The sequence below is a fragment of the Cetorhinus maximus genome, chromosome 15 (assembly GCF_964194155.1).
Source record: "Cetorhinus maximus chromosome 15, sCetMax3.hap1.1, whole genome shotgun sequence".
In the NCBI taxonomy this organism is placed as follows: domain Eukaryota; kingdom Metazoa; phylum Chordata; class Chondrichthyes; order Lamniformes; family Cetorhinidae; genus Cetorhinus; species Cetorhinus maximus.
The window spans coordinates 8,156,202-8,171,894 of NC_135893.1; the positions used below are offsets into that span (position 1 = coordinate 8,156,202).

General features: G+C 39.0%; 1 protein-coding gene across 9 annotated transcripts in view; it reads left to right on the forward strand.

Moving 5' to 3' along the window:
- Window positions 1-15,693, forward strand: part of rerea (arginine-glutamic acid dipeptide (RE) repeats a) — a 500,784-nt gene that overhangs the window by 235,485 nt on the left and 249,606 nt on the right. For all 9 annotated transcript variants that reach the window (XR_013578875.1, XM_078557838.1, XM_078557840.1 and 6 more), the window contains 2 exons: window positions 4,227-4,323; window positions 4,441-4,545. Coding sequence is in view for 8 of the 9 variants with exons in the window: in XM_078557838.1 (XP_078413964.1) it covers window positions 4,227-4,323; window positions 4,441-4,545 (202 nt within the window). In the remaining variant the exon portion in view is untranslated. The remainder of the gene's footprint in view (window positions 1-4,226; window positions 4,324-4,440; window positions 4,546-15,693) is intronic.

Below are 15,693 nucleotides of genomic sequence, written 5' to 3' on the forward strand. Positions count from 1 at the left end.
AGTTTTTTTTCAACAGCCCTTATTCCATGAAACATCATTGTTTTTTAGACGGGGCCATATGTAGAATTAAGCTGCCTGGCATTACATTGAAATGGAAGAGAAGCAGATGTGTTCTTAACATCTGGCTGACTTGCATAAATTATGCAGCGAAGTTCGTTTATGTACAGACTGATTAGTGATAGCAATTGCTGGTGTATTTTACTGTGAACAAAGCAAGGTTTGGTCAGGTGTTTGAACAGAAAGAAAGCATTCTCCCAGTTGGTCTGTAAATAACCACCTTACTGGTAAACAGCAGTTTGTGACCATGTTTCGTAAGGATTCCTTACTATCAGCAGAGTGTGCCTGCTTTGATAAAAAGCCATTTGGCACAAGTCTAAAATCATAGCCTTTCAATTAATTCTTCTCCTTCAAAGGTTTAAAATCTAGGTAGATAGGACTTGTGAAGGGGTAAGTACTCTGTTTTGACAGAACTTCCTTTGTTATCATTTTTTAAAAGTTTATGTCCCGATAAATGTCTGCTCTTCTTTCCTCACTCTTACGGGGCTGCATTTCTACAGGTGCTCACAGCCCTCGGGTATTTCATCCACTTGGCCATTCTTCAGGTGAGTTTAGATACATGATTTGTTAACAGGCAGTGTGACTGTGTAGGACATCACATCTGAGCTCACCCAAAGTCCGGAACTGGGAGTGAAACTCTTCCATCACCTCACATTACGCTAGGAGGTTGAGGCCTATTCTAGAATTAATGATCAGTGAACTCAATAGAGATTGAGAGTTGAATCTGAAACTGAATTGGGCACTTTCTTTACCTACTAGGCATTTGGGAAAGCATGCTACCTTCTGCTTAAAAAGTTCTTGAATTTTGATTTCCAGTGTGTGCCATATAGAGTCTAAGCTATATAAGCTTGTTAATTTCGTCAGCAACCTTTTAAAAACATTTTAAAATTCCAGTTCAAGTTTTTCCTCAAAATCTTGGGAACTTGAGTTACTTGATCAAAAATTGCTTCCATCAAGGAGATAGAGGGCAAATTCTCTTGAAAGACTGTACATCCTCAGTAATTCATTCCATTGGGTTGCTTGATTCCATCTTTGTATTTGGAAGACACTTAGAGAAATGAATTTTATAGCTAAGGAGAATAAAATATATTTATGCTTAGTTTACCATTGTGACACTTAGGGTCCAAGTAAGACATGGAATCTTACATTGTACATTTGTATATTTTGCCTTCAGATCAGCCGTGGTAAATTATTTACTAAATGGTGTATACTCTGTAATTTGTGAATTGTAGTGTGCCATATGGTCTTCAGAAAAAGTAATTACCTTGGTGGTGCAATGGAAACCTGGGTAATATGCGTATATATAAGGGAATTACCATAACCCGCAACTGCCTTTTCTCTTTAAAGAGGCCTCAGTTCATTCTCTTCTGATGAGTCATAACCTCACATTTCAGATATCATTCTTGTAAATCCTTTTGGTAACCTCTCCAGTACCTGTATATACTGCAGTCTAATCAAGGTTCCAATACAAGTTTAGCACAACTTCTCTATTTCTCAATTCAACCTAGAAATAAACCCAAGTACTTGGTTTGTTTCTTTTATGGCCTTGTTAACCTGCTTTGAGTGACATATGTATTTGTACTCCCAGATCTCATTGTTCCTCAATTTCATTTAAATTTTTATTTTCCAAGTCATATGTGACGTCCTTGCAAATCTTAATCAATATGTAATACCTCATGTTTATCTATTGAAATTCATTTTCCAATTATATGCTCATTCTGCAAGTTTATTAATGTCTTCTTTAAATTTGTAGTTGTCCTCCTTGGGATTGACTATTTTGCACCACCCACCCCCTCCCAATTTGGTGCCATCCACAAATTTAGAAATTGTGTTTTTCATTCCAAAGCCCACATTTTTAATGTAAATTGTGAACAATAATGGTCCCAGCAGTGATTCTTGTGACACTGCACTTTCCACCTGCTGCCATTCTGAACGGTTACTCTTAACCCCTACTCTCTGCGTTTTTAGCAAGAATGTTAAGCTGACTGCTTTATCGCCCCCTAGGTATGTTCTATCTCTCTTCTAAATACAGATATAACATTAGCTATCTGCCATTACTCTAGCACGGCACCTTTTTCTAATGAATTATTAAATATGTATTAGTGCCTCTTTAGATTATTTTAAAATGCTTGGATATAATTCTTCCAGCCCAGGAGTTTTATCTTGTTTGAATTTGATTATTTAATATTTTTTCTCTTTTTATTTTAAATGTGGCTATATTATTTCTAATCTCATCTTCTGATGCTATGCCCACCTGATCTGTCTCCCTGGTTTGTACAGAAGCAAAGTAATTATTTAATATTTCTGTCATTTTGTTAACACTGCCTGTGATTTTTATCCTGTCTATCCCTTAGTGGCCCTATTCCCCATCCTAACTTTCCTTTTTAAATTTATGAGCCTGTAGAATATTTTACTATTTTGTTTTATGGTTTTTGAAAATTTAATTTCATCGTTCCCCTTTGCATTCCTAATTGCTTATTTTTTTTGACATTTTTCCCCTAATCTCGCATGTTCTCACTTGTCATACCTTTCTTTACCCTCAATTTTTCTCTACATCTTTATTCATCCATGGTGTCTCATTAATTTATTAGTGAAATGTGTTTTTCCTGGACTCGGTTGAACACAGTTTTAAATGTTTTCCACTGCTGTTTTACATCATTGTTTGCTAATATGGTCCACTTTATTTTCACGAGTTCTATTCTGAGCCCCTCAAAATTGGCTGTTCCCCAATCTTTTATTCTGGTCTTTTGTCATGCTTATGTCCTTCTCAATTATTATCTTCAAGCATATTACGGTCACTTTTGCCTAGATTTTCCCCTACTTTTAATTCTCTTACCTGTTGTGGTTCATATTCCATTACTAGATCCAGTAGCGAATCCACCATTTTTGGACTTCTTAAATACTGGCTTGGAAAGGAGTTACGTGTACTTTGTACAAACTCTCTTCCCTTATCCCTTTTACCTACCTGTTTTGCCAGCGTTCAGGTTTGAAACAATTTGGCTTGAATACCAATCATGTCTTGGGTAGGTTTCGTGACTGGAAGAATTTACTGTTGGTAACAGGGGCTGAATTTGCAACCGTAACCACTTTGTGCTGCAGACCACCTACCATTAATTCTTATTTCCATATTGAGGGGATAATATGGTTGGAACTCAAAACTACATAGTGTGAGATATCCATATGTACACAAGACATTGTGCCTTTCAAGTTGTTAACTTGGCGTCAACAGCATAAATGAAAGCTTAGCTTGCATTACACAGTCCAGTTGTCAGTATAAAAAAGGAATGTGCAAAAGCTGAGCCTGAATGAATGTCATTCTCGGTGTGGATTCCCATATAGGAGGCAAATTTGAATCTAGTAAATGCATTATTTGCAGGGAGGATAGGAGTTTGCTGGGAATGGGGCTCCTTCTGTATAAATCAAATGTATCCCCCCCTGACCATAGGATGACATCCAGATTGGAATTAGTCTTCCACAAGTTGGAGGGCCAAATTGTGATGGCCTCATAAATAACATTTTTAAAATTGAAGTAATAATTGAAGTAAGTATGACATTAACACCTAGTGAATATTTGATAAGAGTTTTTATTCCTTCAAGAAAGATAAATTTTTGGCACCACGTTCAATATTTTAATTAAAAATTTAGTATGATTTTGAATGGTTGCCCAACTTCAAAAAAATGGTTTGGCAATTTGAACTTTTTAAAGCAACAAAATATCTAGATATTGAAAAATTGGAGTTTAATAAAATATTGCATTTGTTCAAAATTAGTGGTAATTTTTAATCTAATTGGAGTAAAAGGAATGGAGTAACGACAAATTAATGGGAGAAAGTGGTGGAAAATTGCAACAAAGAATGGTACAAGGACGTTCGTAAAGAGCAAATGTGAAAAAGTATTATTGTTGAATTCTTGTACAGTTTCACTCAGATTCCGAGCTGCTCCTCAAGGTCACTCCTGATCGGAATCTATTGTTATAATGTTTTTCCGTGACAAAACCTTTTATTTTCAATGTAGTTTCATCTGTCATAAGATTTTCATAAATCTCTTCCTTGGGGAACTATGTTGTTATCACGGTTCAATTATATTAGCAGTTTTAACATTTATCCTCCATCTGATATTTTTGAATTTGTGGAAATCATTTATGTACATAATAATTACATTTCCTGTAGATTCTGGCCGTGAGCTTGTGATCACAGACCCAGTAATTAGGAGTCGGGAACTCTTCATTTCGGATTATGTAGACACCTACCATGCTGCAGCACTCAGGCAAGTTTGAGTAATTAATGTAATGGTTTGTTTAAATAAAACCACAAAGATTGAAAGAATAATTGGTTTTAAAATATATCATGGCAACATCAATTATATATTTTTTTTTCCTTTCAGAGGGAAATGCAATATTATACATTTTTCTGACATATTTGCTGCCAGAGAGTTTAAGCCACGACCGGACCAATTTTTTTATATACTGGGCTATAACCCAGAGACAAGGTAAGGGGTTAATGCTTATTTTGGCAAGTATTATACACAAATCCTCTTAGTACTATTTAATCAAACATTGAAGATGCCTCTTTGCTCGTTTTCATGATAAACCAATTGAAGGCGAGAGTGACTTATTTACGCATATAAACCAGTTAGCCTAACTGAGGGAAAAATTATTTTCAAACCAATGAACAACCTAGCCACTTCAAAAACTACATTAAAAAATCCTCTTTGTGGCGCCATGTTATGTGAAAGGTGACGAGTTTTGCAGCTAGCTATATCTCAAGGTACCGTATCTTCTCTTTTCTCCATCCACGTCCCACATTGATCACACAAGGATGATTTCCTTCCAGGACTCAGCCAACACCACTTCAAGCTGTTGGGCAGAAGCAGCTTAAGAGCGAGCATCCTCACTGTAATTCATATGCTAGAGTTCCACTTGTATCTTCCCTCAGCAGTGCAGAGACTGGGAAGTCACTGGACTGGGGGAATTAACTCTCTGTCCTGCCATGCCGTAGATCTGTACGTTCATGCTTTACAAAGTCAGCACTCAGCACTATTAAAAGTGGTTTAAAAGTTTAATTTGATGTATTCTTTTTGCCTCACCAAATATTTTGTAGAAAATTATGTTCTTCCTGTGGAATTTTGTCACTGTGCTTTGTGTTGCTGCTGAGTTTTCAGCGAAGTTTAATGTTGGGCATAAACCTTTATACTATTCCACATTACAGGTTAGGTTAAGTAGCAACCATTTTGAGCTCTATAATGTTATCATGTCTTACTGATGGGTTACAGATCACTAATAGTGGGAGTAATTATACTACATCCACAGTATATTGATACAGCATTAAACCACTAAAATTGGTTCAAGTGTTATTTTGTGTTAGTGAATTGCTACCAGTATGCTAAATAGGCTATGGACAACATTGCCTATACAACACACCATAATCTAAAGCCCCAGTTTTCTGGGTGGTGATTCCAAGTAGTTTCATGCTTTGACTCTGTACGCTCTAAATAATTCCCAAAAGTTCCTTGTACACTAAACCAGGCAACCCGTTAGTATTTAGAATGAGTGCAGCAGTTTAAAAATGTTTTATCTCTTGTAGTTTCTGGCACATTTAATATCTTTTTGTAAATAAAGGTTGCTCAGTATGCCATTTCGTAAATATTCCAAAATAATTTTGAGCCTGCAAATGTAACTAACCCCCAAAACTGGATTTTATAAACTGCTCTAAATTGCCCGTATGTCTTTTAGCCATTTTTAGAAAAAGTGAACCTTTACAGTCAAGAACCTGCCACTCAATGAGCAAATCTATTATCAATTGTTTTGCTAGATGGAACACAGTGAACTTGGAGTTTCATCTCAGGCCAGGGAAAATTTGTGTTCTTCACGCGGTATACATTATGTTTGCATCTTTTGACAAAGCCTGCTGCTTGATTGCAGCCAATCCTGAAACTTGCTTCGTCTGACCATAAGTAGCAAGAAGGAAAATAGAAAAAGTCTCACATGACAGTGTTTCTCAAACATTTCAATATGGGAAAAGTTGATCCTTGAGAAGCTTGCATTGTCCTTATTTTAAAAAAAGCAGATCATGCTTAAATCACTTGATGGCCTTATCCCTCCCTGTCTTTCTAACCTTATGCAGTCATAAAAGTCACCCCCTTAATTGCTTGTGCAGAAGGTCGAGCCAGAGGAGCGTTCTTCCACTTGCCCTGTCATTGACAGCTGTGCCTTCAGCCACCTGAGCTGCACTTTCTGAATTCCATGCCTAATTACCTCTGTCTCTGCACCTTCTTCTCTTTTAAAACTCACCTAATTGTCCAAGCTTTTGGCCAGCACTCCTAAAAATGGATGTTCACTTTCACAGCGAAACATGGAGTCACACGAAGTTTCTCTGCTAGTTGGAGACTGGTGATCTGGACCTCCACCAGAATATTTTGGCCACAGAGTTGCACATCAAAGTATTATCATCAATCTTGGACTTCCCCTTTTCAGAGGTCTCAGACACAGCTGTAAATCACAACCACAACCCCAGAGTTTTGATTTTTTTTACCTGTGTCAGTGGATTTGTTCCAAGATCTTTAGATGATCTATTAGAATAAAAAGTGTAAATGAACCATTGCAGTTTTAATTATATGGATAAGTTGCCAAGTATTTTGAAAACCACAATCATAAACTTTTATAGCATAGGTGATAATTTGTCTCAATGTGTCTGTACCACCTCTATGCTAGGGCAATTTAAAACATTCTATCTTCCTCTAATTATACTGCATCCAATTTTCCCTTGCAATATGCATTGGTGTCAGTCCAAAACTACAGTGAGCACTCCAAACATGTTCTCACCAATTGTATAAATTTATGATTTACTTTTGTACACGACACTCCTATTTAGAAAATCTTTGCACATGCAGTTGCACTTTAAAGGGATTACATATTTAAACCCCTAGGTTTTTCTTTCTGCATCTTTCCATTGAGTGTCTAGTTCCATTCCTTATTTTTCTTTCCAGAATGTATTGGCTCACAATTATCCACACCAAATTTGTCTCACCGGGTATATGGCACAGAAACAAACCAGATGGCCCAACCAGTCCATGCCAATGTTTATGCCTCCACTCAAACCTCCTTCCAGCTTTTCTCATCTAAATCAACCATCATAACCCTCTATTCTCTTCTCCTTAATGAGCTTATCTAGTTTTTCCTTAAATGCATCTATACTATTTGCTTCAACCACTCGAGTTCCACATTTTTACCACTCTTTGGGTGAAAAAGTTTCTTCTGAATTTCTTGGTGACATTCCTTGCAACTAACTGATATTGATGGCCTCTAGTTATGCTGTTCCCCGGAACAGGAAACAGTCTTACTTTATACACTTGAAAACCTCTCATAATTTTAGAAACCTCTATTAGTTTACTTATCAACCTTTTTTCAAGAGAGAAGAGACCCAGCCTGTTAATCCTTTCCTGATAATGTATAACCACGCATTTCTGGTGTCACTCTTGATAGGTGTAGTGGTACTGTAACTAGACTAGTAATCCAGAGGCCCAGGCTAATGCCCTGGGGACACAGATTCAAATCCCACCCTGGCAGTTGGTGGAATTTGAACTCAATTAATGATTGTAGAATTGAAAGCTATTCTCTGTAATGGTGACCATGAAACTACCATCGATTGTCATAAAAACTCATCTGGTTTGCTAATGCCCTTTAGGGAAGGAAACCTGCCACTCTTACCAGGTCTGGCCTAAGTGTGACTCCAAATCCATAACAATGTGGTTGACTCTTAACTGCCCTTTGAAACCGTCTAGTCACTCAGTTCAAGGGCAATTAGGGATAGGAAACAAATGCTGGTGCTGCCAGCGACACCCACATCACATGAAAGAATAAATATATTTTTAAAATCTTCTGCACGCTCTCCAGCATCTTCCTTTTTTAAAATAATATGGTGACCGGAACTGCACGCAATGCTCTTTTTACGTGTGGCCTAACCAAGGTTCCATACAGATTTAGCATAACTTTGAATTCTATCTCTTTAAAAATTAAATCCAGTGTGTGGCTTGCTTTGTTGTGACCTTGCTAATCTGTGGCGCAACTTTTAGTGATTGATGTATTTGTACCCTTAAGATCTCTTTGTTCCTCTACCCCACCTAGACTTGCATTTTCCAAGCAATAAGTGACCTCCCTATTCTTCCTACCATAATGTATTATCTCACATTTATCTGTGTTGAACTTCATTTGTCAATTGTTTTCCATTCCTGCACGTTTATTAATGACCCCCTGTAATTTGTTGCAGTCATCCTCAGTATTGACTATCCCCCCAACTCCAAAAAAAAATTTGGTGTCATCCATGAATTTAGAAATTGTGTTTTTTGATTCCAAAGTCCAAATCGTTAATGTAAGTTGTGAACAACAGTGGTCCCAGCACTGATCCTTGAAGACCACCACTTCCCACCTTCTGCCACTCTGAATAACTACCCTTTACTCCCACATTCTGTTTTTCTACCCTTTATTCCCACTCTCTCAACCTGTCTGTATTCCTGAAGCCTTTTACAATCCTTTTTTGCTTTTTGTCATTCTGTCTACTTTGTCCTGTCAGTGAATTTCAAGCTTTTGCACCCTCTCCCAAAAATCAAATCATCTCTATATGTAACACAAAAGCAATATTCTGGTACTGAACTTTTCCCAATCTGAGCAGCATTTATTTATCTTAACTGTTAGAAAGTTGTTTTGCAGATTGAAAACTATCCATGCCACTACACTTCCTTACATACCAACAGTTGAATTTTTCTGACAAGCCTCTTTTCACTCTAAGGCATGTCTTCTGAAAATCTACAATATTCCTCTTATTGAAATGGTTACTTCTTCAAGAAAAATCCATTAAGTTTGCCAGGATAGCTGTGATGGTAGGCAGATAACATATTGTCTAATCAGCTAACAAAGACCCTATTCAACAGAACAACACCAATAAGTCTGCTTCCAGTCAGGATTTTAAACTTCAGTTTGACAGAAACCAAAACCCTTATTAATTGACTTCAGCTTTCCAGACCTTGTAAAAGCAACTTTGAGATCAACTTTAACCCTATGTAGAGAATCTAAAGGAAACTGTTGCAATTGAAATTGCAATACAGCAGCAGAAATGATGTCTTAGGAAGTTCAACGAATACAAAATTTTATTGAGATGGGTAGGAACCCAACAATTTTGCAGAGCCTGCTGATTACCCTTGTGGGCGCCTCAAATGCTGATGATAATGGTTTGAAATCCCACATGAAGTACAAAATTGATGTCCTTTGGTATGAATATGCTCTGTTTAAGGATGTGGCTTTTATTTTTTCCCTAATAGTTAACAATTCCTACCCCCACCTCCACCTCCGCCTGACACTCGTGTAGTATAATTTGTTATGCTGTTCTTGCACTACACCTACCACTGCAACACCAATTACATTTCAGTCACAATGTGACGAGAAGCATTGCTGTGGACTGGAAGAAGTCAGTGATCCATGCATGCAGAGTGTTATTTATTGGCCTCCAAATGCAGGCTGTTTTTACAGATTGAATATAGCTGACAGGTTGCTCAGCTTTTCCTGATCAGCAGAAATGAAAAATAAGTCTGCTGTGATGCCAGAAATCTTTTCAAAGTTTTAAAAAGGCTTTACACAGCACAGCATAATTGGCCCCTGGTGTGCAAAAGCAAAAAAAGAAAAGCAGAATATCACCTGTTGAAGATGATATTGCTTATCCCTGAACTGGCAGGTTTAGCAGTTTTTTCAGGCATTCACATCAGAGCATAAAGCACTTCAAGGTCATTTTGAAAAATGTGTGCAGCCAAATGTTCAACTCGATGATCATGTGCAGGGTAGAATATGACCCTGCTACATTGATTGAAGTAGATGCCTGAAAGAGAGATTTTGGCAGTTCATTAAAACCAATTTTGGCACGTTGGAACATTATTCTGAGCCTCACTCAACTCGGGAGGGAGCTATTGTTCTTTCAGTGCTTAAGCAGTAGAAATACCAGTGTAGTGATTTGATACTAGTTTGCTGGTAACCCTTTTGTATTATTGGATCGAAAAGAATAAGAATTGCTACTGATAGCATAAGTGCAGTTTCTTTCCAATATATAAAACTGCATTATCATAGGACAATTTTAATGATGATAAAGCAACACATTAGTTGCATACTTTACATTATTTGGCAGTTTTGCATCAAACCTTTAGGGTTATTTACCTACTGGAGTTGTCAACCATCTAACACTGGTAAAACTCATCTTTTAGTCAGAAGTTTGTGGATTCAAACCTCATTCCAGAGAAATGCTGGCCATACTAACAATACTCTCATCCCAAGAGCAACAAAAAGAAATTGAGCCCATAATCTAAGCTGATACTCCAGTGCAACACTGAGGGAATGTTGCACTGTAAGAGGTGCTGCCTTTCAGATAAGACATAAAACTGCGATTCCTGTCTCCCCTCTCGCTGGATTAGAATGTCCCATGGCAGTGTTAAAGTGCAGCATGGGAGTTATTGTGCTATCTCGGCCAACATTATTATCTCAACCAACACCACCAAAACAGGCTGTCGGCCAGTTATCTCATTGCCGTTTGGTGTACACACATTAGCATAGCTGCGGCCATTTCCGGTGTAACAACAGGTACTATGCTTCAAAAGTGAACCACTTTGTGGACTTTGAGCTTGGGACTGGTCCCTTACAAATGAAAATATAAGTTCTTTCTGATCTGCAGTGGTGAAACTGTTGCAGATTTTAGACTGAGAATTAGAACAAGCCTACATCATGCCAGTGCAGAAAGGCCAAGCATGAACTTATTGGAATCTGGAATCTGTACCTGTGGCTGAGTATATGTAAAAGGATGTAGTTGTTCACTCTTAAATTTAAAAAAAATTATGGCATTTTTACTGAACTTTTCGAGAACCTTTCTGTTTGACTTATAGTAGTTGAAACATTAGTGCACTGAATATCACAGGTGTGCCTTGAAATACATTATGGAACTTGTTAATAACCTGCCTAGTGCTGTTGGAAGCACTAGTGGTTTGAAGATCACCTCTTTACAAAGAAGAGTATGTGCTGATAAATTTTGCAAAGACTTAATATAAACTTTACGTGATATAATTTGGCCTTGTGCCGCAGTAATGGTGCAGAAACTACACATTGGAGATCAGCAATGATGATTTAGAAGCATTGGTATCTATGAATCTCCTTGGTGTAAGTGGGAGAAAGGGGAGGGGAATAAGGGAACAGGTGCTTTCAGGTCAAGTGTAATAAAAACATGTGTATAGATGGACTGATAACACAGCTCACTCTCAATCTAAGAAAAATTGAGGGCCATGGCATCCATTAACAGTTGCAGCCATGTGCTTTTGTTAACAACTGCTAACTTGAGAAACCATCTTCCAGATGAAATTATTGACTCCCGAGTTCCCAGTGTCAGTACTTCTTGCATTGTAACACTGAGCAAGGTTTAGCATGCTGATGTAATGCAAATGGGGTATTAATGAAATATGGTGGTGGAACAGGAGTCACCTATCATATGAAGCAATATTAGAAATCAGGCTATTTAAGGCTGATTTTATAATTTGCAAGATACTAAAGTGGCTTTGGTTTCACATCAACACAGAAGTAGGGGAATAATTCAGAAGATTGCAGAGCATACTAACACCTTGAGTTGTGATGCCCTTTAGCAGATCACCTCACACTGGTTTGAGTTCATATCATAATGATACATAGTGCATATGTTATCGTAGTGCCATTCTTAGCATGTAATTATCAGTGATGGATTAGTTATTCAAAAATACCTACAAAGAGCATTGTAGTTTTTAATGTAGTTTTAACTTGTAGATATAAAAAGAGGTTGGAGATTTGAAATGAAAATAGAAAATATGTATTTGTCTGTGAGCATTTGATAGGAGAAGACATAGTAACGCTCCTGCTATTAGTTAATCTAACTTTACTCTCTTTGCACGCCTAAGTACCTTGGCCAAGTGGTTGTTTGGTTCAACATACTTATCTCTGAGCCAAATTTGGCGGTTCAAACTCTACTCCAGTTCTTGAACACATGACTAAGATGACACATCAGTGCAGTGCTGAGGGAGTGCTGTGTTGTCAGAGGTGCACCTTTTTAAGTGAGGTCTTGAATCATGGCATCTACACAGGTGGACGTCAGAAATGCCATGTTACTATTTGAAGAACAGGAACTCTTGGTGGCCTGGCCAACATTTCTCCTTTGTCAAAATTTGCTGTGAGCAAAATGCCTACATAGCAACAGTGACTTAATTTTAAAAGAAATTTATTGGATGCCAAGTGCATTGGAACATCCCTAGGTTATGATAAGGGGCTGTATTTCTAGCTTTTTCAGTTTTGATACTGGATTAATTTATATTTATACACATTTTGGTGCCTTGAGATCTTATGACTTTTAATTTTTTATTTAAAAATAATTAGTGTCCATGGTCATGCTCAAACCTTCCTTTCCTGATTCTATTCAAATTTTTGTGCTTTTATTCTTGCATTTGTAATTTTCCCTACCCCTTTAAGATGTCTGCATAGGGCTGACATCTGAAATGTATAAAGATTAATAGCTTGCAGGTGTGGAAAATGAGAACAGGATGAATTTTGTTTTTTCAGGTAGCATATGTGAGTTCATTATTATTTAAATAAAGCTTAATAAGAAAACATAACAAATTAGAAGAGCAATCGCATGTGAGTTTGCAAATGTATGGCATAGACCAAAATATGATTGTCGCTTACAGTTGATATAGAGCTCTGTTAAATACACCAGCTTAAAGCAAAAGTAGACTTCTGTTTATGTAGCACCATTTCAAACATCTTAGAAATTCCCCAAAAAGTTACGCAGCAAATTAGTTTGAGGTTAAGGGACTGTTGTGTAATTGTGCTCAGCAGTTGTGCATCTCTAAGCAACCAGCTTCAATGGAACAGCAATTGGAGGAAGTCACTTGTCAGACCTCATGGTCAAAGACTGGTGCATGGGTAAATAAAACAAAAAGGATGCCGAACTAAAGGAATAGAAGTTGTGGAGTTTCATGCATGTGCTCTCATTGGACAAATGAACTGATTTTACAAGCTCAAATAACCAGCTTATCCACCTAAAGTAGTTGTTTAATCAGATCTTGCCATTCTACATTGCAAGGAAAGAGCCTTAACTCTACTCCACTTCACACAGTTTCATAATAAGGCAGAGACCACAAGACAAAATGTGAAGCTGTCCCAATGATGCTATCTACATGCAAACCCTGCAGTGAGTCCTGGGACTGAGCTGATTGACCTCCAAAAATCACAACCATGTTCCTTTGCACTGGGTATGACTCCAACCAATGGAGAGTTTTTCTTCTATTCCCCTTGACTTCAATTTTGCAAGGGCTCCTTGATGCCACACTCAGCCAAATGCTGCCTTGATGTCAAGGGCTGTCACGGTCACCTCACCTCTTGAGTTCACCTCTTTTGTCCATGTTCGAACCAAGGCTGTAATAAGATCAGGAACTGAGCACCCTTGGCGGAACCCAAATTGAGTGTCAGTGAGCCGGTTATTGCTAAGCAAGTGCCACTTGATAGCACTGTTGATGACCTCTTCCATCACTTTACTGATGATCAAGAGTAGACTGATGGGGCGGTAATTGGCCGGGTAGGATTTCACCCACTTTTTGTGTATAGGACATACCTGGGCAAATTTTTCATGTTGCTGGGTATATGCCAGTGTTGTAGCTGTACTGGAACAGCTTGACTGGGGGCGCAGCTAGTTCTGGAGCACAAGTCTTCAGTACTATTGCTGGAACGTTGTCAGAGCCCATAGCCTTTGCAGTATTCAGTGCCTTCAGCCATCTCTTGATATCACATGCAATGAATTGAATTGGCTGAAAATTGGCATCTGTGATGCTGTGAACCTCGGGGAAGCCGAGGTGGATCACCCACTTGGCACTTCTGGCTGAAAATGATTGCAAATGCTTCAGCCTTTTGCACTGATGTCCTGGGCTCCCTCATCATTGAGGATGGAGATAATTGTGGAGCCTCCTCCTACAGTTAGCTATTTCATTGTCCACCACCATTCTCGGTTCGATGTGAGGACTTCAGAGCTTGGATCTGATCCGTTGGTTGTAGGGTCATTTAGCTCTGTCTATCACATATTGCTTCGACTGTTTGGCATGCAAGTAGTCCTGCGTTGTCTGGGTTGACACTGCATTTTTAGGTATGCCCCTCACTGCTCCTGGCATGCTCACCTGCACTGTTCGTTGAACCAGGGTTGATCCCCTGGCTTAATGATAATGGTCAGAGTGGGGGATATGCCAGGCCATGAGGTTACAGATTGTGGTTGCATACAATTCTGCTGCTGATGGTCCACAGTGCCTCATGAATGCCCAATTCTGAGTTGCTAGATCTGTTTGAAATCTACTCCATTTAGCATGGTGATAATGCCACACAACACAATGGAGGGTATCCTGAAAGTGAAGACAGGACTTAGTCTCCACAAGGACTGTGCAGTGGCCACTCCTACCAATAATGTCATGGACAGATGCACCTGCAATAGGTAGGTTGGTTAGGACGAGGCCATGTTGGTTTTTCTCCATAAGATTGGTTCCCTCACCACCCACCACAGCAGCTAAGTCCTTTAGAGCTCGGTCAGTCGTGGTGCTACCTAACCAGTCTTGGTGATGGACGTTGAAGTCCCCCAGCCAGAGCCCCTTCAGTGCTTCTCCCAATTGGTGTTCAACATGGAAGAGTTCTGATTCATCAGCTGAGTGGGGGGGTGGTTGGTGGTGGCAGTAGGTAGTATTCAGCTGGAGGTTTGCTTACCTGTGTTTGACTTGATGCCATGAGAGGGGAGTCGATGTTGAGGACTCCCAGGGCAACTCCCTCCTGACTATATCACGGTGCCACCACTTCTGCTGGGTCTGTCCTGCCAATGGGACAGGATGTACCCAGGGTTGGTGATGGTAGTGTCTGCAACACTGTCCGTAAGGTATGATTCGGTTAGCATGACTGTCAGGCTGTTCCTTGCCTAGTCTGCGGGACAGCGCTCCCAATTTTGGCACAAATCCCCAGATGTTTGTAAGAAAGACTTTCCAGTGTCGATAGGTTGGGTGTGCCATTGATGTTTCCAATGCCTGGGTCATTGCTGAGTGGTCCATCTGATTTCATTCCTTTTAGATTTTGTAGTGGTTTGTTGTGGCATAGGTACACCCACAATGCTCGATCTGTCGTGGTGCTGCCGAGCCACTCTTGGTGATGGACACTGAAGTCCCCCACCCAGAGCATCTTTTAAGGCTTCTACCAATTGGTGTTCAACATGAAGGAGCACTGATTTATCAGCTGATATGGCATCAGTACACCCACAATGCTTTCTCTAGTTGTTTGATACAACTGAGTGGCTTGCTAGGCCATTTCAGAGGGTAGTTAAAAGAGTCAACCACGTGGATTTGGAGTAACATGTGGGCCAGACCAGCTAAGGACAGCAGATTTCCTTCCTTAAAGGACAAAATTGAACGCCCCTTGACAACAGTTTCATGGTAACCATTACTGCGACTAACTTATAGCTCCATATTTACTAATTGAATTTAAATTCCACCGACGGCCATGGTGGCATTTGAGCCTGTGTCCCCAGAGCATTAGCTATGCCATTGATTCTTATAGGTGAACCAGGATTG